This window comes from Eucalyptus grandis, chromosome 5 (assembly GCF_016545825.1).
Source record: "Eucalyptus grandis isolate ANBG69807.140 chromosome 5, ASM1654582v1, whole genome shotgun sequence".
Classification (NCBI taxonomy): domain Eukaryota; kingdom Viridiplantae; phylum Streptophyta; class Magnoliopsida; order Myrtales; family Myrtaceae; genus Eucalyptus; species Eucalyptus grandis.
In genome coordinates, this window is record NC_052616.1 from 9,978,834 (window position 1) to 10,002,277 (window position 23,444).

At 39.6% G+C, this 23,444-nt stretch overlaps 3 protein-coding genes across 5 annotated transcripts in view; all 3 read left to right on the top strand.

Moving 5' to 3' along the window:
• Window positions 1-11,099, top strand: part of LOC120293538 (GDSL esterase/lipase At4g10955-like) — a 35,969-nt gene extending 24,870 nt beyond the window's left edge. Inside the window, exon 3 of the mRNA XM_039313163.1 lies at window positions 10,568-11,099. Coding sequence (XP_039169097.1) covers window positions 10,568-10,784 — 217 coding nt within the window. The 3' untranslated portion in view covers window positions 10,785-11,099. The remainder of the gene's footprint in view (window positions 1-10,567) is intronic.
• LOC108959994 (GDSL esterase/lipase At4g10955-like) lies at window positions 6,562-11,099 on the top strand. 3 transcript variants are annotated; one of them, XR_005551536.1, is made up of 6 exons: window positions 6,562-7,137; window positions 7,461-7,580; window positions 7,725-8,019; window positions 8,128-8,236; window positions 9,044-9,412; window positions 10,080-11,099. XR_005551536.1 is itself a non-coding variant. In XM_039313164.1 (6 exons), exons 3-6 carry the CDS (start codon window positions 7,989-7,991, stop codon window positions 10,225-10,227), a joined length of 480 nt encoding a protein of 159 aa, XP_039169098.1. In that variant the 5' UTR covers window positions 6,562-7,137; window positions 7,461-7,580; window positions 7,725-7,988; the 3' UTR covers window positions 10,228-11,099. The 3 variants fall into 3 exon arrangements, 1 of the variants encoding a protein (XP_039169098.1); XM_039313164.1 differs by having other exon boundaries at window positions 9,044-9,235; XR_005551538.1 differs by lacking the exon at window positions 7,461-7,580.
• Window positions 11,100-11,922: 823 nt separating this feature from the next.
• LOC120293603 (GDSL esterase/lipase At4g10955-like) lies at window positions 11,923-19,807 on the top strand. The gene is made up of 3 exons (XM_039313294.1): window positions 11,923-12,009; window positions 12,506-12,591; window positions 18,862-19,807. Exons 1-3 carry the CDS (start codon window positions 11,923-11,925, stop codon window positions 19,805-19,807), a joined length of 1,119 nt encoding a protein of 372 aa, XP_039169228.1.
• The last annotated feature ends 3,637 nt before the right edge of the window (window positions 19,808-23,444 follow it).

The following is a 23,444-nucleotide window of genomic DNA, read 5'->3' on the forward strand; positions in this document are numbered from 1 at the left end:
AGTCGGATCCAGTTTGGAAATATAAGAAAGGTTGGGCGACGACCGTGGGTGCTTTTCTCACCGAATGAAAAGTTCCTTTTCTTCGCATTTTTTGCGATGCAAATCAAGTAATTAGCAACTCTCATAAGGAATAGGTTTGTCAAAACGACACATATCTCCAACGAAAAGCACCTAAGGATGCAAACATATAAATTTAGGAAACTTTGCAGTTTATTTGGGGTTTTATTTCTTCTTCTCTGATTCAACATTTGCCACTTTTAAGATGTCGAGAGAGTTCAGGGAAATGAAAAAAAGAAGAAAAATGATCGGATAATTCTCCAGGTCAACTTTTAAGTTTTATCATCACTTTTCCTTTACAATTTTGAAAACGAGACGCGTTCGAATTTGAAAAGCTATCCAAAAAGATGTCATATTTTGTGTGCCAATTTTTATTATAAAATCATTTATCTTAATCGATTTCTATTAATAAATAGGAATATTATGAAAGTCATAATATCGCAAAAAGTGAGCTATGAATATCACTCTAGGCATTTACTTTTACTTTTTAGCTTTTCGTAGATTTTTTGGAATTACTCTTATTTAATTGGAAATATTTGAAACTTTTAATATTTTCATAAAATTTAAAACAAAATTTAATGAAAATTATTATTTTTTAGCAGAACCATAAGTCGTAAATGTGAAAATAACCTTTTTTTTTCTGTATTTTGCAATTTTATTACAACTAAAATATAGATAAAGGAAAAATAAAAAAAAAAAAAGGAATTTATTTATTATATCGTTATATATATATATATAAAGGAAAATAAAAGAAAATTGAAAAGGAATTTCTTTATTACCCATTTTATGGCATCAACCATCTGATGTAATTTTAGTTTCAAAGAAGGGTATGATCTCACCAAATGATCGAGGGCATTTCCATTACTCTCTCTTTTTTTTTTCTTTCCTTTTTTTTTCTTTTTCTATTTTTTTCCATAAAAAATAAAATAAAATAAAATAAAAAAAGAGAAGAAAAAGAAAGTTAAAACTAAAAAAAAAAGGTGGAGAGCTGGCTCTCCCGCCTATAACCATCCGTCGCCCCATTGTCGACGACCCCGCTGACCATGGCTATCATCCCACCGGTGATGGAGTAGTAGCCATAGGCCAACCCACCCATCTATTTTTTTTTTTTTTTTTGTGTTTTTAAAGATTTAACTTTATTTTTCTTTTTTGAGTTTTTATGGAAAAAAAAAAAAAAAGGAAAAAAAGGAAAAAGTAAATGATGGAAATTTTGCGATCATTTAGTAAGATCAAGCCCATTTTTGAGATTAACATGGCACTTCAAGCCTTTATTTGAAATAAAATCCATTCCAAACCCTTATTTCAAAAAAAGATAACACTTCAAGTTCTTATTTAAAACAATATTTACTTTAGGCCTTTACTTAAGAAAATGATGATACTTCAATCTCTTATTTAGAATTTTCCCTATATATAAAGTATAAAATAAAAGAATGTGAGCCTCGATAAAGGAAGTTTTGGCTGATGATACTTAAGAATAAAATTTCCTTATGTGATTTCTCCAAGGAAATCTCAACCGAAGGGAACAAGAATATATTTCCTATTTTCATGTGCCATTTCTATTGAAACTTTTCTAATTTATTCGTAAACTCAAACTCAAGACATAATTTAAACAAGTACCAAAAAAATAATTGCAAAATTGCACATACTCATCTTAAATCCACAAATCAGAATATAACTAATTATTAATGACCTAATCCAATCTGGAAAAAGTACTGCAAAACCTATTATTCTAAGTGAATGAAGGACATTTTTGCCTGGGGTACTCAAGTTGTTTTGCTCTCTTCAGCCTCCAATGAGGCGAGAAGAGAAATGGGGGCAAAATTGGCCGTGCGTTGTTCCATTCAGAGTCTAGCAAAAATGCCTTAAACTAAGGCTCCGGCCGACGACTCGCCGGAAGGAGACGTGTCAAACGACGGCGTTTTCCCGGATCCCAGTAGAATATTCATGCAAAGGAACACTTGCGTTGGACTCGACCAACACGTGACAAAGACCCAAGTGCCTCGCGACGAGTAAATATGAGAAAATATGGACTGTATTTAACATAGCAGGTAGTAGGTACGATAAGTAAAAAGTCACCCAGGAATCGACACGCGACAATCGAGGCCACCAAAATTTCGGGTTCTTCTCTCCATGTCTGCAACCCCACGCCCAATCCTTCCCCCTCTCTCTCTAAAACTTTCGCTCATGCCCAACTCATGACTAGCTTTGCTCTCTCTAGTCCGACGAACCACGTCACCACCACCGCCTCTTATCCATCTCCGACGGCAACTTCCCGAGGTATTCAACCTCCGAGGACTCTGTAATTGTGATCAGTGTGAGTGTGTTGGACTTGTCGTACACAACGTCGAACCCGTCGTCCTCGCTGATGACGAGTGAGTACTGATCGATATTGGTGCATTGCTGGGGTCGAGCTGGCTTTCGGCTTATAAACCAACCGCAGCAGCTCCCGAATTGATTGCGAGATTCAGGAGTGCTTCTTCACTGTCGTCAAGGTATAAAATTTTGGTGGGCGACATTGCCGTGTCGATTCTCGAATGGTTTGTTACATATTCTACTTGGCATATTAAATGTAGCAAATATTTTTTCAATATGAGTGAGATTTCAGCGTGTCAAAATTCCACCCGTGTCGCCCGGTGCCCTTCGCACTAGGAGTCTCCCTCACGTTACGGTCTCGTCTCTCTTCCTTTTTCCTTTACCCACCATCACTACCGTTCCACCGCTATCTCAATCCATCTCGTAGCCGTTTCAGTCCTCCGTCGTCAAGATCGAGCTCGGCCGGCAAAATTGGGCCTTGGATTGTGGATTTAAGGTTGAGCGAGCCCTAAATTTGTGATTTATGGCTTAGCTTAACCTCGATGAGGAGGTAATTCTAAAGAACATATGAATAACAAATGATACAAACTTTTACCTTTGAATTGATGCAATATTGATATTTTTACCTATGCTATTCAATTATTTGACCTAACGAATTCATCCGTGTGGATTGTATATATGTTGAATAATGATAAATAAAAAGGAAGAGTAGCATTGCAGGACGTGTGTTTGCATGCCTGCTTAAGTGCGCATGTGCCTTCTTTAGGTCTTGTCTATGCATGTTTTTAGTGCTGATGTGCTTGGCTAATGTGGCAGTTGTTGGGGGAATTTGATTGCTCATGTAGATAGAGAAGTAGTAGTATATCATTATTGCTTTGATGCGCAATGATAATCACTGTCTTGAAAGTAATATTTGCCTTCACTATTATTATTATTGGATTTAGAATTAATACACCTTCAAGATATACACCAAAATTGCAGATAATCGAGTTCGGCAATTACCCAATTCTCTTTTGGAATTAAAGTTACGTGTATGAAAAGAAAATAAAAGAGAGTTCTAAAGAAGAAGTATTCATGAACAGTTGGGGTAATTATAAATAATATGTAAATTGATCTCTATTTACAGACAACTAAACAATATATCTCTTGAAAATAGATATTTTATTCTCAACCGTCATCACTCTTCATGTTAAGAATAACTTTCTTTCATAACTACTAACTACCCATAATTTTCTTTTTGGGTGAAAAGTCACCTCTTTTTATCACCAAGAGTCATGTATTCTTTGATCAATAGTCACATCTTCTCTTAATTAAGAGATACCACTTTTATGATGACAATCAGTGGTGACAATAATAAGAAGCATACTGTGGGTTGAATTTGAAAGTAAAAAGAAAAAAAGTCCGTTTAAGCCAACGAAGAGATGGGTGTTACTTTTCATTGAAAAGATATGGTATGCTGGATTTGTTTTTGAATTTGGAGGTCATCACACTTTGTTTATCTTCCCTTTTCATAGGGATCTCTATTTACCAGCTTGATCATCACTATATTACAAGGCACAAAAGACGACCAATGTTCAAAACCACATTTCTAATACTTTTTTTTATGTTTTGTTTTTGGTCGAAACTCATTTCCAATGTTTAAAAATGGGATTATCACGAGGACACGTGGTCATTGCTGTACAAAATCTAGTTCGACCTGTGACCTAGCAATCCGTTTGGTAAAAGAGCGCAGATAAGTCTAATAAAAAATCCGTATCAACTTAAGCTAAGTTAGAAAAACTCAAGCTTGATCGGGTCGATCCACCTCTCACAACCTACTTCCATCCATTTAGTTGAATTCTAATATATTGTTGCATTGTCATGTGCACGTTGATTGTGAGATTGTTTGGAATGAATTGGATGTTATTACGAACAATCCATTGCTAGTTCTCTCTTTAGAGTAATTTGAATTTTCTTCAGGAAGAATCATAGCTTGGGGAGGATGGGGAGGATCTTTTATATTACCAAATTTTCACTTTTTTTCTTCCTCGGTGTCTTTTTGGATTCTTGTTGCGTAATAATATGCTCGATCTTTCTGGGATAAGTGGAAGTTGATAGGATGTAGATTAGGGCATAATCTAAGAGAAAAGATTTTTCTAAATCATCTGGGCTAGCTGAACTCCCTCCTGGACCTTTTTTGTAGGTATACTTTTAGTGACTATTGAAAAAAAAAAAAGAAGGTCCCCAATGCATAATAATTGGATCGAACTCAAAACTTCACGAGCCAGCTTTAAATAGTTGCATTTGTTGATGAAAAAGATCCACGGTTGATTCTTCTTGAAGTACATAGATTTAATTACAATGAAGCGAGCCGAGTATAAATATGGATGCACAGTTCACGCAACACTAGCCATTGTCATTTACTAACTACCATATGAAAATGGTTCAATTTTAATCGGGAAAAGTACTAAAAAAGTCCTAAACCTATTGCATTAGTACTAAATTAATCCAAAACTTTTCAATTGAATCAATTTAGTCCTAAAAAGCACTTCATCCGACTAATTTTGATTTGCATTAGTACTAAATTAATCCAAAACTTTTCAATTGAATCAATTTAGTCCTAAAAAGCACTTCATCTGACTAATTTTGATTAGCCAACACTGATGTGGACACTGGTTGGTGGTCGAATCCTGACGAGGATAGGGCCGGATGTTAACATGGCAATTTTTTAATAATTTCTTTATTTTTTTGAATTTTTTATTTGTTTTTTCCTTTTCTTTTCTCTCTTCTTCCTCCTTGAACTATACTCGTGGTGGCCTGCAAGATAAAAGAAAAGGAAAAGGGAAAAAATAAAAATAAAAAAATTAATAAAAAATTCAGAAAAAAATAAAAAGTATTAAAAATTACCACGTCATCGTTTGGCCACCAGTTAGTGTCCACATCAGCACCAGCAGACCAAAATTGGCCGGATGGACTAAATTAGTATCAATATGAAACGGTTTAGGATTAAATTAGTCCAATTGAAAATCTCAGGACAAAATTGATATCAATGTAATAGGTTTAAGACTTTTTTAGTACTTTTCCCATTCTGAGCAGCTTTAGCTTTCAGGGTTACAAAGGAGAAGTCTTGATTGAACCCGTGGGATCATGGCCTTCGAGGATCAAATTTTTTACCTTTCAAGGCCTTGGGGCCTTACTCGCGTTGACTGGTAAGACCTCAAATTCTCTCTTTCCTCATTGAACAAAAGGCCTAAGTCATGCCTTTTAAGTTCCCTTCACCTTTGTCTCAGTTATTTGGCGATAGCTAGTTACCTTGTGATCCTGGACTTTTTAAACATGCAAAGAGCTAAGCACTGTCCTAGCAATTCAACTTTTCCATAACTTAACATGGACTAGCGGGGTTTATAGTTAGAGAAAAAGAAAAAAAACCTGACTAAGAAGGTGCATCTATGGTATAATTTCCATCAATTTCTGTAGTTAGTTTGTTTCTCAATGGACGAACTTCCCTAATGGGCCACGGGCACTTGTCTCCCCCCTTAGACGCATATCTCCGATTACTTCATCGTAGAGTTTTGCTCGATACTAAGCCAGAAAGGAGGAGTTTTACTAGACATGTGACCTTTAATATGTCATAAGTTGTTAGTGCCAAGTGTTTATTTGCCCGCGATATCCACCACATATTATAACTTCGTCTTCCACGGTTGCCATGTAATATAATACTCTATTTGGTTCATGGTCACATCCAGTTCGTAGTTTTTGGACAGAAGCAGCCACGTGTGCAGTGCCAACTTTCGTTCTACACCGAGTTCAGACTAGGGGTGAGCGTGGTTCCCGGGTAGAACCGAGAACCGGGGAACCGAACCGCAGGTTCCTTACCGGTTCCCGGTTCTAAGAAGACCGGTTCCGGTTCCCGGTTCCATTTTTCTAGGAACCGGGGTTCCCGGTTCCCATAGGAACCGGAACCGGCGGAACCGGAACCGGTTAAATTTACAATTAAAAAAAAAAAACTCTAAAGTACCCCCACGATTTCCCCCTTTCCCTTTCTTTCTCTCTCTGTCTTTTCTCCCCTTTTTCCTCTCCTCACGTCACTTCCTGCTCCCCACTCCCACCCACTTTTTTTCTTTTCTTCTCTCTCTCTCTTTCTCTCCCCCTCTCTCGGATGGAACCCCCCTTCTTCTTCATCTTCTTCTTCTTCTTCCTGCTTCACCCACCACCACACCGCCGCCCCACGCCCTACTCAGTACTCACCACCACCTCTTGGCCACCGAACCACCACCACCCACCGGTCGTCCGACGAGCCGTCTTGCCGTTGAGCCCGACAAGCTGTCGCGCCGTCCGCGCTGCCGCTCACCTCCGAGAGCCACCTCCCTTGACACCGCCGCTGGACGCCGTCACCCCTCGCTTGCCTCGCCGCTCAGTCACTTGCCGTCGACGCCGCTGTTAGACGTTGCTCGTCCCCGCGGTGGAGGCTGCTCGCTCGCCCAGCCGCCCCAATGCCGCTCGCTGCTCGCCCAACCGCCCTAACGCTGCTCGCTTGCCACTCGCCCAGTCGCCTCGAAGCCGCTCGCCGCTCGCCCAGTCGCCCCGACGCCGCTCGCCGCTCGCCCAGCCACCTAATGAGCCTTAACTCCACACCCCTTCGCCTCCGCCTCCACCTCCACCTCCACCTCCACCTCCAGCTCAGTCGCACCCCCACTCTCTCTCTCCTTCTGCCTGTCTGGTCGGGGGCAACGCGGGACGCCCTTGGAGACTCCGGCGGGGGCCTACCGGCTGATCGACGACGAGACGGTAGGGTTGGATTTATCTCAGTTTATTTGGATTTTTAGCTTGCAAAATGTTTTTGTAGGATGTATGATAGTTGAATTTAACTTAAGTCATTTAACTCGACCATGTTATGTTCATTTTAGTGACAAGTGGACCATATTTTTCTCATTGAGCCTTCCATATGTAGACCTGGGATTTGTTAAAATAGCATGCTACTGAAGTGAGAGAAGCTGAGTCCAAGTTGTTCTTGTCTATTATGTTTATGCAATTTCAAGGGAATATGGCATTAATGTAACTTTAGTCTTTTACCTTTTGATTCTATTGTAAGCTTCTATTTCATTTCACAGATCCCAACAAATGGAGCTGGTTTGATTGAGTATATATGCCATCCTTTCTGGTCCTAGAAGTACTGTCCGTCGCATGAGCATGACAACACAGCTCGATGTTGTAGTTGCGAGCAATTGGAGGTAGTGGTCTAGGCTAGCACAAGTAAATGCAATGCCATGCTTTGTTCCCACAATCTTGCGGATTGTATATTTTAAATGCATTGAATCAGCTGTACTCATTTTTTTGTTTTTCTTTCTTTTGATATTTATTTTACCTACTGACAGTCGTGGAACACAACATACATATCTTTGGGAGATGGACGAAGTTTATGCCTCGAGTGCATGGAATCTGCTATCATGGACACTAGTGACTGTCAACCACTTTATCATGCGATCAGAGACTACTATGAAGGAATGAACATGAAATTGGATCAGCAAATTCCATTGCTTTTGGTTGAATGAGGTTTGGGTTTTCTTTCAAAGTTGGCGCGCCATTCCTGATGCTAGTTTTCTGCAGGGCCACCATCACATGCCTGAGACAAGAGGTTTATGTCTTTCCGAGGAGCAAACTGTGTCCAGTGTATGATATTAGACATCTACTGATTTTGCTTTCAGGAAATCCAGAGTAAATCCTTGAGCAAGATTCACCTGTTCAATTTTACACTCGTTTCATTGCTTTTGTATTCAGGTTCACCCAGACTTGGAGGCCACAGGCTTGTTGGAATGAAAACTCAACCCCAGAAATTGACAAGGAAATGCGAAGTTACAGCCATTCTTGTTCTTTATGGTCTACCAAGGTAAGTGTGATTGAAAAGCTCTTGTTTCGCAAAGTAATGAATATATTTATTAAGTACACAACAGCTCTTCATATACATGTTTTAAAAATTTGTAGGTTAGAAATACTTCTTGAGGATGAGTTGACAAACAACTGCATATTTGACGGGTCTTCCTAAGTAGACAATCTGAACTTTTCCAATGCATAGTTGTTAGGAAGTCCCATTGAGCTGTGACAGAGAGACTTTCCCAACATAGAGCTTCAGAAAAATGGTCTGATGCTAATGAAACTTCTTGTATAGTTCAATGGATGCTTATACTTCATTTCGGAGTGATGGCATTATGGGTCTTGTTATGGAGAAGTACGTCTTGGATGTGAAATTGTTGTGATAAGTTGGCATAGCTATTTCTCGAGATAAGTATTGTGAAAGTTTTGCTTAACTAAAGATGAACAAAAAAAAAAAAAAAAAAAAAAAAAAAAGAACCGTAAGAACACGGAACCGACCCTGGAACCTGTAATAGGGTAGGTTCCAGGTTCCAAGTTCCAACGGGTAGGTTCCAGGTTCCAAAAAATTAGGAACCTGTACCCGAGGGTAGGTTCCAGGTTCCAGGCGGAACCTGTAAGGAACCTGGAACCGCTCACCCCTAGTTCAGACCGTATGAGAAGCTTTTTCGAAAATATGGCATTTTAAACTTCTCTCGAACCCGATGTTTCCTTTTCTTCTTTTCGCATGAAGCGATGATCTGAGTATTTAGCTTAGTCTAGCTACAGAGTTTCTTATCAGCAAACATACCGACGAAACTAACATTTCTTTGGACTTCTAACATAGGAAAAATGCAGATCATGTGAGGTCGGTTATTGCTTCTTTGGTTAAAGGTGCCTATGTCTTAGAGCGGGACCGCCGGGGGAAACGTGAAGGTTCCCAGGCTCTTGCACCTCCTTGGTGGGAAACTTTCGGTTTTCAGTTGAAGCGCATACTCGTAGATGGGGCTGACTCTTCTATCTTCGGTGCCATCTTCGGGTATAAGCCTCTGCCATCCTCATGTAACCACTCAGCAGATGGACCGTGTTTCGTGGTCGCCTTCCATGTTCACGAAAGAATCATTCTTTCGAGATATTGAGCTGGATGTTCGAATTTTCTGGAATGAGCTTCACTCCTCGTCTCGCTGCAAGACTGCCATGCAGGCAGTAGAAGACTGTAGGATATGAAACCCTTTTGCTTGACATTAATTATAGAGTGCGCAGCTTATAAAATATGCGAAAATATAAGACTCAAAATAAACTCAGTAAGCTGATACAATGACATACTCAAACTAATTAATACAAGCATACATGCATAGACTCAGCTATTCTATTTTCCTTGCCTTCTCGATCACGGACGGATAACTCGCTCACACAGAGCTACTGAGGCTGCAATGCCTCTCTCTGAAGTTCACCGTTGCACCTGGTGACTTTCTGTTCCGAAGCTCCCCCTGCTGGAGGCTTCCCTGAAGCTCACCTCGTACTGGCCTGAGGTTCTCCGCCTGCATGTGGCGTGAGTCTCTCTCCCTGGCCTCCCTATTCTGCCTGCGGTGACTTGAGGCTATTAAGCCTCTCTTTGAGGCCTTTCGGCCTACTCCTGCTCCTTCACCTTGAGGACCTCCTTGTGAGGCACTTTGGCCTGATTTACGTTTGCACTCCCAAGCCCTATTTATAGACATCTTCCATCGCCTGGACTTTTCTTCTTGGCTAATGAGTCAACAATTGTGGGCTGTCTTCTTTTCCTTCACGTCCAAGTACTAGCAAAGTTGAACTTTGCTTCTTGCTCTTTGAAGGCTCCAGTAACAAGTATTATTTTAATATGTGCCCATTCTTTTTTTAATCAGCTTGTGGCTTCTTCAAGAATTCTTCTTCGGCGGTTTACGAAGTGACGCTGCAGCACACTTCTCTTTGGCTTCTTATTATTATATTAGGTGTTGTGTTCCAACAAAGACTCGGTTGCAGCCGCCGGCAATTCTAAGGTGGTCTGGTTAGCTGGCCACTCCCTGGGGTCTGCCATTGCTCTGGAAGCTGGAAATAACATGGCCAAAAAGGGATATTATCTCGAGTCTTTCCTCTTCAACCCGCCTTATGCATCTGTTCCGATCGAGAAGATCAAGAGCAAGATCTGGAAGCGGGCTTTCCAGTTAGCCGAAAGCGGGTTATGTGCTGCAGCGGCGCTAGCTAAACAGTCTCCGGAACAGCTGAAACAATCCGCTGATTCTTTTGTGGCTTTGTCCCGTTGGGTTCCTCAGCTGTTTGTCAACAAGGCTGATTGCGTCTGCTCGGGATACATTGGCTATTTCGAGCACGGAAAGTGGATGCAAAAGTTCAGATTAGGAGGTATCCGCAAGATTGCTAGTCGTTATTCTGTGATATTGCTGTTCATGAGCGAGAATGGGACGCAGGCAGAGCCTTTGCACCTCATCCCATCGGCAAATCTATCGATCCATTCAAAGCCGCCGAAGTCTTTCCTGAGGGCGCATGGTATTAGCGAATGGTGGAAGCTGGACCTGGAGCTGGAGTCCGAAGTTTACAAGCATGAGTACTAGTATTGGCGGTATCGTCGGACTGTTATTTCTCGTCGCTTATGCGCGTGGATCTGATGACGCGATTGAACTTGCCCAGGCCATTGGATACACAGTTCTGTTGCTCTCCGTGTGCTGAATTGTTCGTGTGCGGATTGATGTTGCCTGGACCTGTTGTGTGGCGCATTTTCTTTTTACTGCATTTCATATGTTTGGAAGTGACAGGTGTGCTTTCAGTTTGTTTGTCTGTGTGTGTGGGAGAGAGTCAGTCCTCTTGTCATTTTTCAGTTTGGAGATTGAAGCAATGTTATCTGCCATTTGTTGTGGTTGGGAGTAGACCAAGCCTTCGACCCCTTTGTGAAATTGTCATTATGCATGCTAGACTAGTCAGATCCAGTTTGGAAATATAAGAAAGGTTGGGCGACGACGGTGGGTGCTTTTCTCACCAAATGAAAAGTTCCTTTTCTTGACATTTTTGGAGATGTAAATCAAGTGATTAACAACTCTCATAAGAAATAAGTTTGTCAAAACGGCACAAATCTCAAACGGAAAGTATCTAATGATGCCAACATATAAATTTAGGAAGTTTTGCAACGAATTTGAATTTTTTTTCGTCTCCTCTAATTTAATATTTACCACTTTAGAGATGTCGAGAGAGTTTACGGAAATGGAACAAGAAGAAAAAGGATCGAATAATTCTCTAGGTCAACTTTAAAGTTTTATCATTATTTTTCCTTTACAATATGAAAACAAGAGTATTCAAATTTAAAAAGCTGTCCAAAAGATGTCATATTCCATGTGCCGATTTTTATACATTCTAAAACCATTTATGGTTATCAGTTTTATCAATAAAAAGGAATATTATGAAAGTCATAATATCACAAAGAGTGAGTTATAAATATCACGAGGCATTTACATTTACTTTTTAGCTTTTTGTAGAATTTTTGGATTCTCATATTAACTCTTATTTAATTGAAAATACTCGAAACTTTTAATTTTTTAATTTTAAACAAAATTTTACGAAATTTTTTTTTTTTTTAGCAGAACCATAAGCCGTAAATGTGAATCCCATGAATTTTCTCCGTTCCAATCTCGTTTCCGACTCGAATAATCGCCTGGGCATCATCCGTGAGCCTTCAAGACGTTGATTTTGCCGGTGCCCATGTCGTTGGTCGACGATATGGAGCTGGGTTTTGTCCCGCCGGCTATGTCGGACGAAGAGATCCTTGAAGCTGACCTCGTCGATACTGTAAGTTCTGTTGCTTTGGCGTGCCGTGATTTGGTCCGGATAGGTGGTCTTATTTTAGTACCCGACTCTTTTGGAATGTGAAAATCTTGATGTTGTGCGAGTCGAATCTTTTGAAGAATGACTGCTGCTTTTCTTTGAGGAATTTACTTTCTCAAGAGATTTTCATTACCATGGTTTTGGAAATTTAGTTCTTGGTGACCGGTAGTGAGTGTAAGGTCAAAGGTGACTATGAGGAGTACTGGCCATTTCTTCTTTTATAAGCGAAGTTGATTATTTGATTGCTTTCTCGAACTTAATAAAGGATCTAGTCGACGAATTTAAGGCTTGATATGTCTTGTTCTACTTGTGTTTAAATCATCCTTGTCAAAAACATGAACTTTACAGAATCTTTGCTTCGTGCTCGACATATGTTCATATAGATAAAGAATTGAGGTTAGCCTTGTGTTGCTTTGATGTTTATGTAACTGAGTAGTTTTATAAATTTTTGCACATGCAGGACACTGCTAATTTTGAGGGTGAGAGATGTGGGCTATGCATGGATCTTATCATAGACGGAGGGGTCTTAGACTGCTGCCAGCACTGGTACACTTCTTCACAGTGCTCTTTAGCATCTTGATTGACCTGTTGGTCGGACAAGGAAGGAACTAACATGGTAGAACGATTAGAACTGTTGCTATTCCGCTGAGACGTTGCCATTACGGCCATCTTGCTTATTATGTTGCAATTACTATTTGATTCAAATATGTGGGCATAGGAATGAGCTCATTTTTAAGCATCTTCAATCTTTTATTTTTGTGTATGTTGTTCAATGCAATACTGTTTTGAGTTTGACATGATGCATCTGTTGGCTTTTCAGGTTTTGCTTCACATGTATTGACAATTGGGCTGCCATCACCAACCTTTGTCCGCTTTGCCAAAGTGAATTCAGTTGATCACTTGTGTTCTTGTGAGTGACTCTGCATCGTGAGGCTATAGCCTTTTCTTTTCTTTTTTCAATTTATGCTACCCTATATTTTTTTTGCATTTTCTCATCATTCTCTATCTCACCGTTTTGCTTAAAGCATTTGGCTGGCCATTTGGACTTTATTTCAAAGATTTTGTATAATATAACATTAAATACTAGCTTTAATTGAAATTGAAGGTATATGATACTATTGGAAGCAGCAAGTTTGAAGAGGAGCCCGTCTCAAGGTACTTTAATATGTCTTCTCTCTGCACAAATATTTTAGTGACAGCCTAACTTGTCAATGTTATGTTCCATATGATTGCAGTTTTTCTTTTTATCATTCTGTCACTAGAGAGAAAGATTGACATGGCATTTCAAGCTCTCGATCATTTCGTGAGGTCAGGCCCTTCTTTGAGATTGATATGGCACTTTAGGCTCTTATTTGAAACAAAATCGACTTCAGAACTTTATTTAAGAAAACGATGGCACTTCAGGTCTTTATTTGAAATAAGGTTTACTTCATGCCCTTATTTGAAAAAACAATGGTACTTCAAGCCCTTATTTGTAATTTTCCCTGTATATGTATAAAATATAAAATAAAAGAATGCGAGCCCTAGTAATGGAAGTTTTGGCCGATGATACTTAAGAAGAAAACTTCCTTCTGTGATCTCTCTAAGGAGATTTCAACTAGGGGAAAAGCAATTTATTTCCTATTTTCACGCGCCAAATCCCATTGAAACTTTTCTAGTTTGTTCATGAGCTCAAACTTGAGATATAATTCAAACAAGTAGGGAAGAAATAATTGCAGTTAGATGTACTCATCTTAAATACACAAATAAGAAAATACCGAACCAATTATGAGTTACTCCAATCCAGAAAAAGTATTGCGAAACCTTTTATTCTAAGTGAATGAAGGACATTTTTGCATGGGATACTCAAGTTGTTTTGCTCTCTTCTGCCTCCAAGGAGGTGAGAAGAGAAATGGGGACAAAATTGGCTGTGCTTCATCCCATCCAGAAATCAAGGCACATCATCAGAGCATGGTTGGCAGATATCATGATATGCTCGTCCTTTATGAATAGATCTATGATTGTATCTAAGCAAAAAGATCGGTGGCCGATTACCGAATTGCACATCATTATCAGTGATGAGCACATGCCAGAATCTCCAACTATAGTTATGGCTTTGCCTCTCAGTGGTATGTGCCTAGGTTCGGCATCCCCAACACAAACATTGTGCGGAGACAATATAAATATAAATATGTTGAACAAACTCAAATCTGTCACTTGTGAGAGCAAGTCCTTTAGCAAGTACGAGCTGTCAAAACTTTTAACAAAAACACGTTGAACGAGCACACCAAAACTTTTGTGAACACCATTGAAACTGGAGGTGGAGCACTTATTCATCAAAACTCCTAAATCTAGAATTAGATCAGAGAGAAAAACTCCCAAATATAAAATCGGGAGAGCAAAATTCCCAGATCTAAAACTAGATCAAGAGAGTAGGGAAAGAAAATAAGAGGACATAAACGAAAATAGGGAGGGGAGGGAGAGATCTAGGTCAAATCCCTCCCCTCCAAAAGTTGAAGAGAGGAAAAAAGGTTGAAACTTAGAGAGGGAGAGAGACAGAGGGGGAGAGAAATGGATAAGAAGAAGAAGAAAAGTTGAATGGTTAAAAAGGAGGAAAAAAGTGGAAGCTTGAGTAGAGAGAGAGAGAGAGAGAGCAAGAGCTTTGGGGAGAAAGGAATAAAGAGAAGGAAAGAAAGGAAAGAAAAAGAAAGAAAGAAAGAAAGAAAGAAAAAGGAATGGTGAGCATAACAATCACTGTTACTATTGGAAGTAACGGTGATACGTGAGCCATCAGTTTTAATACTAGCATAACACCAGTTGTAACGGAGGGAAGAAAATTCTTTTATCATAATGCTAGCGCAACACCAATTGCCATTTTTATCTATTACATCTTAAGACTTACATGCCACCATCACATGCAATAATAACATTTACAAGTAGTTAAGCATTTCTCAAAACAAAGAGGAGGTAAAAAGGAAAAGAAAGAAACTAGTTCAGGCTTTGCCTCTCAGCAGTGTGCGGCCAATATAAACATAAATATGTTGAACAAGCTCAAATTTGTCACCTGTGAAAGCGAGTCCTTTAGCAGGTGCGAGCTGTCAAAGCTTTAACAAAAGCGCATTGAATGAGCATACTAAAGCTACTATAAACATCATTGAAACTAGAGGTGGAGCACTTATTTGTCAAAACTCCTGAATCTAGAATTAGATCAAAGAGAAAAGCTCCCCTATATAAACTTGGGAGAGCAAAACTCCTAGATCTAAAACTAGATTAGGAGAGTAAGGAAAGAAAATAAGAGGACATAAAGGAAAAATAGGGAAGGGAGGAAGAGATCAAGGTCAAATCCCTCCCCTCCAAAAATTGAAGAGATGAAAAAAAGGTTGAAACTTAGAGATGGAGAGAGAAGGTGGGGGAGAGAAATGGATAAGAAGAAGAAGAAGAAGAAGAAGAAGAGTTGAATGGTCAAAAAGAAGAGGAAAAAAGTGGAAGCTTCAGTGGGGGAGAGAGAGAGAGAGAGAGAGGGCAAGAGATTTCATGAGAGAGAAAGAAAGAGAGAAGGAAAGAAGAGAGGGAAAGAAAGAATGGAATGATGATAGCATAACAATCATTGTTACTTAACAGTAATATGTGAGCCATCGGTCTTAATACGAGCATAATAACGTTGACCGTTAGTTAAGAAGAAGAGGGGATTTGACGCCTTGCCAAGCCGAAGAAGGAGGAGGAGGAGGAGGAGGAGGAGGAGAGATTTCAGGAGAGAGAAAGAAAGAGAGAAGGAAAGAAGAGAGGGAAAGAAAGAATGGAATGATGATAGCATAACAATCATTGCTACTTAATAGTAATATGTGAGCCATCAGAAGAAGAGGAAGATGAAAGGAGACTCTGATGAAGATGAAGAAGAAGAAGAAGAAGAAGAGGTGCGAAATCCGAAAGAAGAAGAAGAAGAAGTCAAATTTGAGGTGCGAAATCCGAATTAAAGAGAAGGGGATTCGACGCCTTGCCAAGCCGATTAGAAGAAGAAGAAGAAGAAGTCAAATTTGAGGTGCAAAATCCGAAAGAAGAAGAAGAAGATTGAGGTGTGAAATCCGAATTAAAGAGAAGGGGATTCGACGCCTTGCCAAGCCGATTCAAAGAAGAAGAAGAAGAAGTCAAATTTGAGGTGCGAAATCCGAATTAAAGAGAAGGGGATTCGACGCCTTGCCAAGCCGATTCAATTCCGATTGCAAAGAAGAAGAAGTCAAATTTGAGGTGCGAAATCCGAATTAAAGAGAAGGGGATTCGACGCCTTGCCAAGCCGATTCGAAGAAGAAGAAGAAGAAGAAGAAGAAGAAGAAGTCAAATTTGAGGTGCGAAATCCGAATTAAAGAGAAGGGGATTTGACGCCTTGCCAAGCCAATTCAATTCCGAGTGCAAAGAAGAAGAAGAAGGAGAAGGAGAAGGAGAAGGAGAAGGAGAAGGAGGGCAGAGCCCACGAGAGAGGGAAGAAAGAGGTAAAATTTTGGTGGGCGACATTGCTGTGTCGATTCTTGAATGGTTTGTTACATATTCTACTTGGCATATTAAATGTAGCAAATATTTTTTCAATATGGGGTGAGATTTCAGCGTGTCAAAATTCCACCTGTGTCGCTCGGGGCCCTTCGCACTAGGAGTCTCCCTCATGTTACGGTCTCGCCTCTCTCTTCCTTTTTCCTTTACCCACCACCTCCACTTCCGTTCCACCGCTATCTCAATCCATCTCGCGGCCGTTTCAGTCCTCCGTCATCAAGATCGAGCTCGGCCTGCAAAATTGGGCTTTAGATTCTGGATCTAAGGTTGAGCGAGCCCTAAATTTGTGATCTAGGGCTCAACTCTTGACGATAAGGTAATTCTAAAGAACATATGAATAACAAATGGTACTAACTTTTACCTTTGAATCGATGCAATACTGATATTTTTACCTATGCTATTCAATTATTTTACCTAATGAATTCATCCATAAAAGGAAGAGTAGCATTGCAGGACGTGTGTTTGCGTGCCTGCTCAAGTGCACACGTGCCTTCTTCAGGTCTTGTCTATGCATGTTTTCTAGTGCTGATGTGCTTGGCTAACGTGGCAGTTGTTGGAGAAATTTGATTGCTAATGTAGATAGAGAAGTAGTAGTATATTATTGTTGCTTTGATGCGCAATAATAATCATTGTTCTTAAGGTATTATTTGCCTTCACTATTATTGCTATTTGATTTAGAATTAATATACCTCCAAGATATATACCAAAACTGCAGATAATCGAGTTAAGCAATTACCCAATTCTCTTTTGGAATTATAACTTGAATGTGTTAAAGTTACGTGTATGAAAAGAAAAGAAAAGAGAGTTCTAAAGAAAAAGTATTCATGAACAGTTAGGGCTATTATAAATAATATGTAAATTGTTCTATATTCATAGACAACTAATCAACATATCTCTTGAAAATAGGTATTTTATTTTCAACCATCATGACTCTTCATGTCAAGAATAACTTTCTTTCATAACTACTAACTATCCATAACTTTCTTTTAGGGCGAAGAGTCACCTTTTTTCATTACTAAGAGTCACGTATTTTTTTTTATTTATCAAGAGTCACCTCTTCTTTTAATTAAGAGATACCTCTTTTATGATGACAATAAGTAGTGACAACAATAAGAAGCACACCGTGAGTTGAATTTGAAAGTAAGAAGAAAAAAAGTCCGTACAAGCCAACGAAGAGATGGGTGTTACTTTTCATTGAAAAGATATTAAAAATTGCCACGTCATCGTTCGGCCACCGGCCAGTGTTGACGTCAGCGCCAGCATACCAAAATTAGTCGGATGGACTGAATTAGTACCAATATGAAACGGTTTAGGACTAAATTAATTCAATTGAAAAATTCAAGACTAAATTGGTATCAATGTAATAAGTTTATGAATTTTTTGATACTTTTCTCATTCCGAGCAGCTTTTGCTTTCAGGGTTAGAAACGAGAAGTCTTAATTGAACTTGTGGGATCATGGACATCAAAGATCAAAATTTTCAACTTTCAGGGCCTCGGTACCTTACTTGCGTTGACTGGTAAGACCTCAAATTCTCTCTTTTCTCATTGAACAAAAGGCCTAAGTCATGCCTTTTAAGTTCCCTTCACCTTTGTCTCAGTTATTTTGTGATAGCTAGTTACCTTGTGATCCTGGACTTTTTAAACATGCAAAGAACTAAGCACTGTCCTAGCTATTCAACTTTTCCATAACTTAACATGGACTAGCGGGGTTTATAGTTAGAGAAAAAGAAAAAAACCTGACTAAGAAGGTGCATCTATGGTATAATTTCCATCTATTTCTGTAGTTAGTTTGTTTCTCAACGGACGAACTTCCCTAATGGGCCACGGGCACTTGTCTCCCCCCTTGGACGCATATCTCCGATTACTTCATCGTAGAGTTTTGCTCGATACTAAGCCAGAAAGGAGGAGTTTTACTAGACATGTGACCTTTAATATGTCATAAGTTGTTATTGCCAAGTGTTTATTTGCCCGCAATATCCACCACATATTATAACTTCGTCCTCCACGGTTGCCATGTGATATAATACTCTATTTGGTTCATGGTCACATCCAGTTCGTAGATTTTGGACAGAAGCAGCCACGTGTGCAGTGCCAAGTTTCGTTCTACACCGAGATCAGACCGCATGAGAAGCTTTTTCGAAAATATGGCATTTTAAACTTCTCTCGAACCCGATGTTTCCTTTTCTTCTTTTCGCGTGAAGCGATGATATGAGTATTTAGCTTAGTCTAGCGACAGAGTTTCTCATCAGCAAACATACCGACGAAACTTACATTTCTTTGGACTTCTAACATAGGAAAAATGCAGATCATGTGAGGTCGGTTATTGCTTCTTTGGTTAAAGGTGCCTATGTCTTAGAGCGGGACCGCGGGGGGAAACGTGAAGGTTCCCAGGCTCTTGCACCTCCTTGGTGGGAAACTTTCGGTTTTCAGTTGGAGCGCACCCTCGAAGATGAGGCTGACCCTTCTATCTTCGGTGCCATCTTCAAGTATGAGCCTCCGCCATCCTCCAGTAACTACTCAGCAGATGGACCGCATTTCGTGGTCGCCTTCCGAGGCACCTTGATCGAGGAAGAATCGTTCCTTGATATTAAGCTGGATATTCAGTTTATCCGGAATAAGCTCCACTTCTCGTCTCGCTGCAAGACTGCCGTGCAGGCGGTAGAACACTTGGTTGCAGCCGGCAATTCTAAGGTGGTCTGGTTGGCTGGCCACTCCCTGGGGTCTGCCATTGGTATGCAAGTTGGAAAGGACATGGCCAAAAAGGGAGTGTATCTCGAGTCTCTCCTCTTCAATCCGCCTTATCCATCTGTCCCGACCGATAAGCGGACTCGCCACTTAACCAAAAGCGGGTTCCGTGCTGTAGGGGCGCTAGTTACGCAGTCTCCAGAACAGCGGGAACAATCCGCTAGTTCTTATGCGGCTTTGTCCCCTTGGGTTCCTCAGCTGTTTGTCAACAAGGGTGATTTCGTCTGCTCGGGATACATTGGCTATTTCAAGTACCGAAAGTGGATGCGAAAGTACGGATTAGAAGATTTCGCCAATTTTGCTAGTCAGTATTCTGTGAGATCAATGCTGTTCAGGAGCGAGAATGGGGCACAGGTAGAGCCATTGCACCTCATCCCATCGGCAAATCTAACAATCAATTTTTCAAACCAGTCGGAGTGTTTCCTGAGTGCGCATCATCTTAGCAAATGGTGGGGGCAGGACCTGGAGCTGGAGTCCGAAGTTTACAAAAACTAGTATTGGCGGTATCGTTGGACTGTTATTTCCCTTCGCTTATTGTTGGAATTCAAGTCGGCGGAAGACGACTTACCTTTATCCGATGCGCAAACAACAATTAACCCCGGAATGAACGTTGAATTGCGGATGAATCACGAATAAAAACACTTCACGTCGGTCTGAATGCAATCACGAGGAAAGCACTCGATTTCCACAGTGTAAATGCAGATTGTTCTTTGTAATAGTGAAAATGGAATGCCTTCTCCCTTTGATGGAAATAAAACAAAAGAAATGAGAGGATTTTCTGATCGTATTCTCTGCCAACCATTTCAATGGTTGTGTTCGGGAGACTCTTATACATCTCCCTTCGTACCCTTTCAAGAGATATATTTCCATCACAACGTATCAAGTCGATACGGTGCGATCCAATCGCACCCCATCATGGACGTACTAGCTAAAGTACAACATCTCTCACTCGGACATGATGGGATTGATAGCATTCTATCAAGAATATAAGGCATTCAACATTCATCAACTTTACAAAACAATTCATACTAGCAAGTAAGCCGTGCGACCAGTAAGTACACCTGCACTTGGGAGCTCAAATTATGCACTTGTTAGGGATGACATAATGGCTACAACCCCGAAAAGAAATAAACAATCGATGTCTCACAGTGCCCTAGACATATTTTGTTACATCAATCTAAGTATACCTATCCCTTGAAAGCTATACTTGACTATTCTCAAAACACCATATATTTACAATTATATCCGCATCTACACAAGGTGATATAATTGGTCGACCAGTAAATACATGTGATAGATGTAAAACAACAATAGTCTTCCTTCGCACTCATGTCTCTCTCCATTTTAGAATAATTGCTTTCCTAGACACATCCCATAAGGCCATATCTATTCATGACTGTCAATAACATGCTAAATAGCAACATTGATATTTCATTTTGAGAACATAATCAAAAGTAAAAGGTAAATTATAAATTACCTCAAGAGCTCACATGATGAGCAAATAGGGATAATTTTATTCACATTCCCTTGTCGGTCGTACAATGCACATGTAGTATGAATTACATGTTATAGTGGATTTCTCTTTCTATAAGAGCGTATGTCATTTATTGAATATATCCATTATACAGATCTTAGCCCAAACATAGTTACGATCTTCTCACGTACTCATGTTTAGCCCGAGTGTTATCTCAGTTCGCTTTCTATAGCGCCCAATTAAGTACTCGCATTCGGCATCTTACAGGCATACATGATTATGTGACTATAATGTTTGGTCTTATTATAAACAAATCACAGACCTCATCTTGACTCCAATCAATGCGACATATTTTATGTACCAAACTTGCTTTTCAGCATTTATTTGTACATAACGTCTCATCTCAACGTGCTAACTACAGCACTTAAGGCGATTGCTCGTGTGAGTGAGCCAATCATTGCCTGCTGACATACTTTTCAATAATATGTGTGTAGTGCTAGTCTCATACTGTATTCGTACTTATTGATAAAACATTAAGTCACTAATAAACAAACAAATACAATACATATGTCCACAAATACATAAACCAATGATCCTCTATAATAACACATATCATATTCTACGCAATCCTAGTGACATCCTGTGGGTCAAGAATATGTCTCTAGGAATAGCCTTCGTAAATGGATTAGCAACCATTCTATTAGTTGAAATATATTGTAGGATCACTTCTTTCTGCGCTATTATATCTCTTATAAAGTTGTTCTTTATGTCAATGTACTTCATCCTTCCATGATACTTTGGATTCTTCACATAGGCAATGGCTGCTTGACTAGCGTAATGAACTATCACCGGTCTAGGAACCTCAATAACAGTGGCTAAATTTTCCAAGAAACGTTTTAGCCATACTGCTTCTTGCACTGCGGCAGAGCATGCAATAAATTCTGCCTCCATCGTAGATAAGGCCGTGCATGTCTATTTCTTGCTATTCCAAGAAATTGCACCTCCATTGAGCAAGAATGCATATCCAGAAGTCAATTTACGCTCATCCAGGTCTCCACCCCCAATCAGCATCTAAATAGCCTAATAGGCATAAATCATTTCCTTGGTAACAAAGTCGATAGTCCATAGTGCCTTTCCAATATCTCAGGATCCTCTTCACTACTTTCCAGTGTGCTTGACCGGGATTTGATTAATATCAGCTCACCAATCCCACGGCATAACATATATCAGGTCGAGTACACATCATAGCATACATCAAACTTCCGACTGCACTAGCGTAAGGAACGGTTTCCATCACTTTAATTTCTTGTGGAGTCTTAGGACACATCTCAGTACTTAGGCCTTCACCTTGCATGACAGAGATATCAATGGGATTACAATGCTGCATATTGAATCACTCAAGAATCTTTATAATATAAGACTCTTGTGATAAAGTAAGGATTTTTCTTGATCGATCTCTTTTGATCTTAAATCTTAACATATAAGCAGCTTCTCTCATGTCTTTCATTTCAAAGTTGGAGGACAACCATTCTTTAATGGTGATAACCAAAACTTTGTTATTTCCAGCCAATAAAATATCGTCCACATAAAGTGATAAAATCACAAATTTATCTTCGGACCGCTTGACATATATATAATGATCTTCTTCGATCATCGTGAAATCAAAAGTTGTTATGGCTTGATGAAAACGAAGATACCACTGTCTAGATGATTGCTTATGGCCATATATTGAGCGATGAAGCTTGCAAACTTTATGTTATTGACCTTTAGCTATGAAACCTATTGGCTGCTTCATATAGATTTCATCATCTAGTTCTTCGTTGAGAAATGATGTCTTTACATCAATTTGATGTAATTCAAGGTCCAAATGTGCAACGATGGCTAGGATAAGGCGTATTGAGGCAAATTTTACAACTGGTGAAAAAGTTTCCTTATATTCTATACTCTCTTGTTGAGTATAACCTTTTGCCACGAGACGAGCCTTATACTTTTCAATTGATCCATCCGCCCTTCATTTAATCTTGAATATCCATTTGTTTCCAATGGCCTTACGATTGGGTGGTAGATCAACCAAGTCCCAGACATGGTTTGCCCTCATTGACTCCATTTCATCTTCCAAAACTTTTCTCCATTCTTTCTTATCAGAGGATGAGAGAGCCTCTTGAACAGTCTTAGGCTCAGCATTGTCTTTCTGAGCAATCATAAATGCTTCCCCTTCAATCTCAAAACGATGACGGGGAATACTTTTACGATTACTTTTACGCAATTGAATTTCTCTTGAATTCAATTCGTCAGGCGATGCAACACTCCCACTAGTTCTTGTATGTTGAGATAAATCTTCATTTCCCTCTACAACATTAGTGGGTGTGTTATTAGGATCTTTCATCTCATATAATTAGAAATCTTTATTAATCTCACCTCTACTAGGAAAATCGTTCTCCAAGAACGTGACATCTCGTGACTCCATTTCAGTCACACTTCCATCAGCTTGTTCACATATGAACACGTACCATTTGGAGTGTTCAGAATATCTTATAAAGATACATTTCTTCCCTCTAGGATCTAATTTGCCATATTTGTGGGAAGAAACATGAACATAAGCTGCACATCCCCATGGACATAGAATACTCAAGTCTGGTTTCCTACCAGTCCATAATT

What these genes read in the sequence shown, in the direction of transcription:
- LOC108959994 (XM_039313164.1), top strand. Translation starts at nt 7,989, where the DNA reads ATGTCTTTCCGAGGAGCAAACTGTGTCCAGT. An exon ending in GTTCTTTATGGTCTACCAAG is followed by an intron (nt 8,237 to 9,043) that starts GTAAGTGTGATT and finishes CTTCTAACATAG; the next exon opens with GAAAAATGCAGATCATGTGA. An exon ending in ATCTTCGGTGCCATCTTCGG is followed by an intron (nt 9,236 to 10,079) that starts GTATAAGCCTCT and finishes TTTTTTAATCAG; the next exon opens with CTTGTGGCTTCTTCAAGAAT.
- LOC120293603 (XM_039313294.1), top strand. Translation starts at nt 11,923, where the DNA reads ATGTCGTTGGTCGACGATATGGAGCTGGGTTTTGTCCCGCCGGCTATG. An exon ending in AAGCTGACCTCGTCGATACT is followed by an intron (nt 12,010 to 12,505) that starts GTAAGTTCTGTT and finishes TTGCACATGCAG; the next exon opens with GACACTGCTAATTTTGAGGG. An exon ending in TTAGACTGCTGCCAGCACTG is followed by an intron (nt 12,592 to 18,861) that starts GTACACTTCTTC and finishes CTTCTAACATAG; the next exon opens with GAAAAATGCAGATCATGTGA.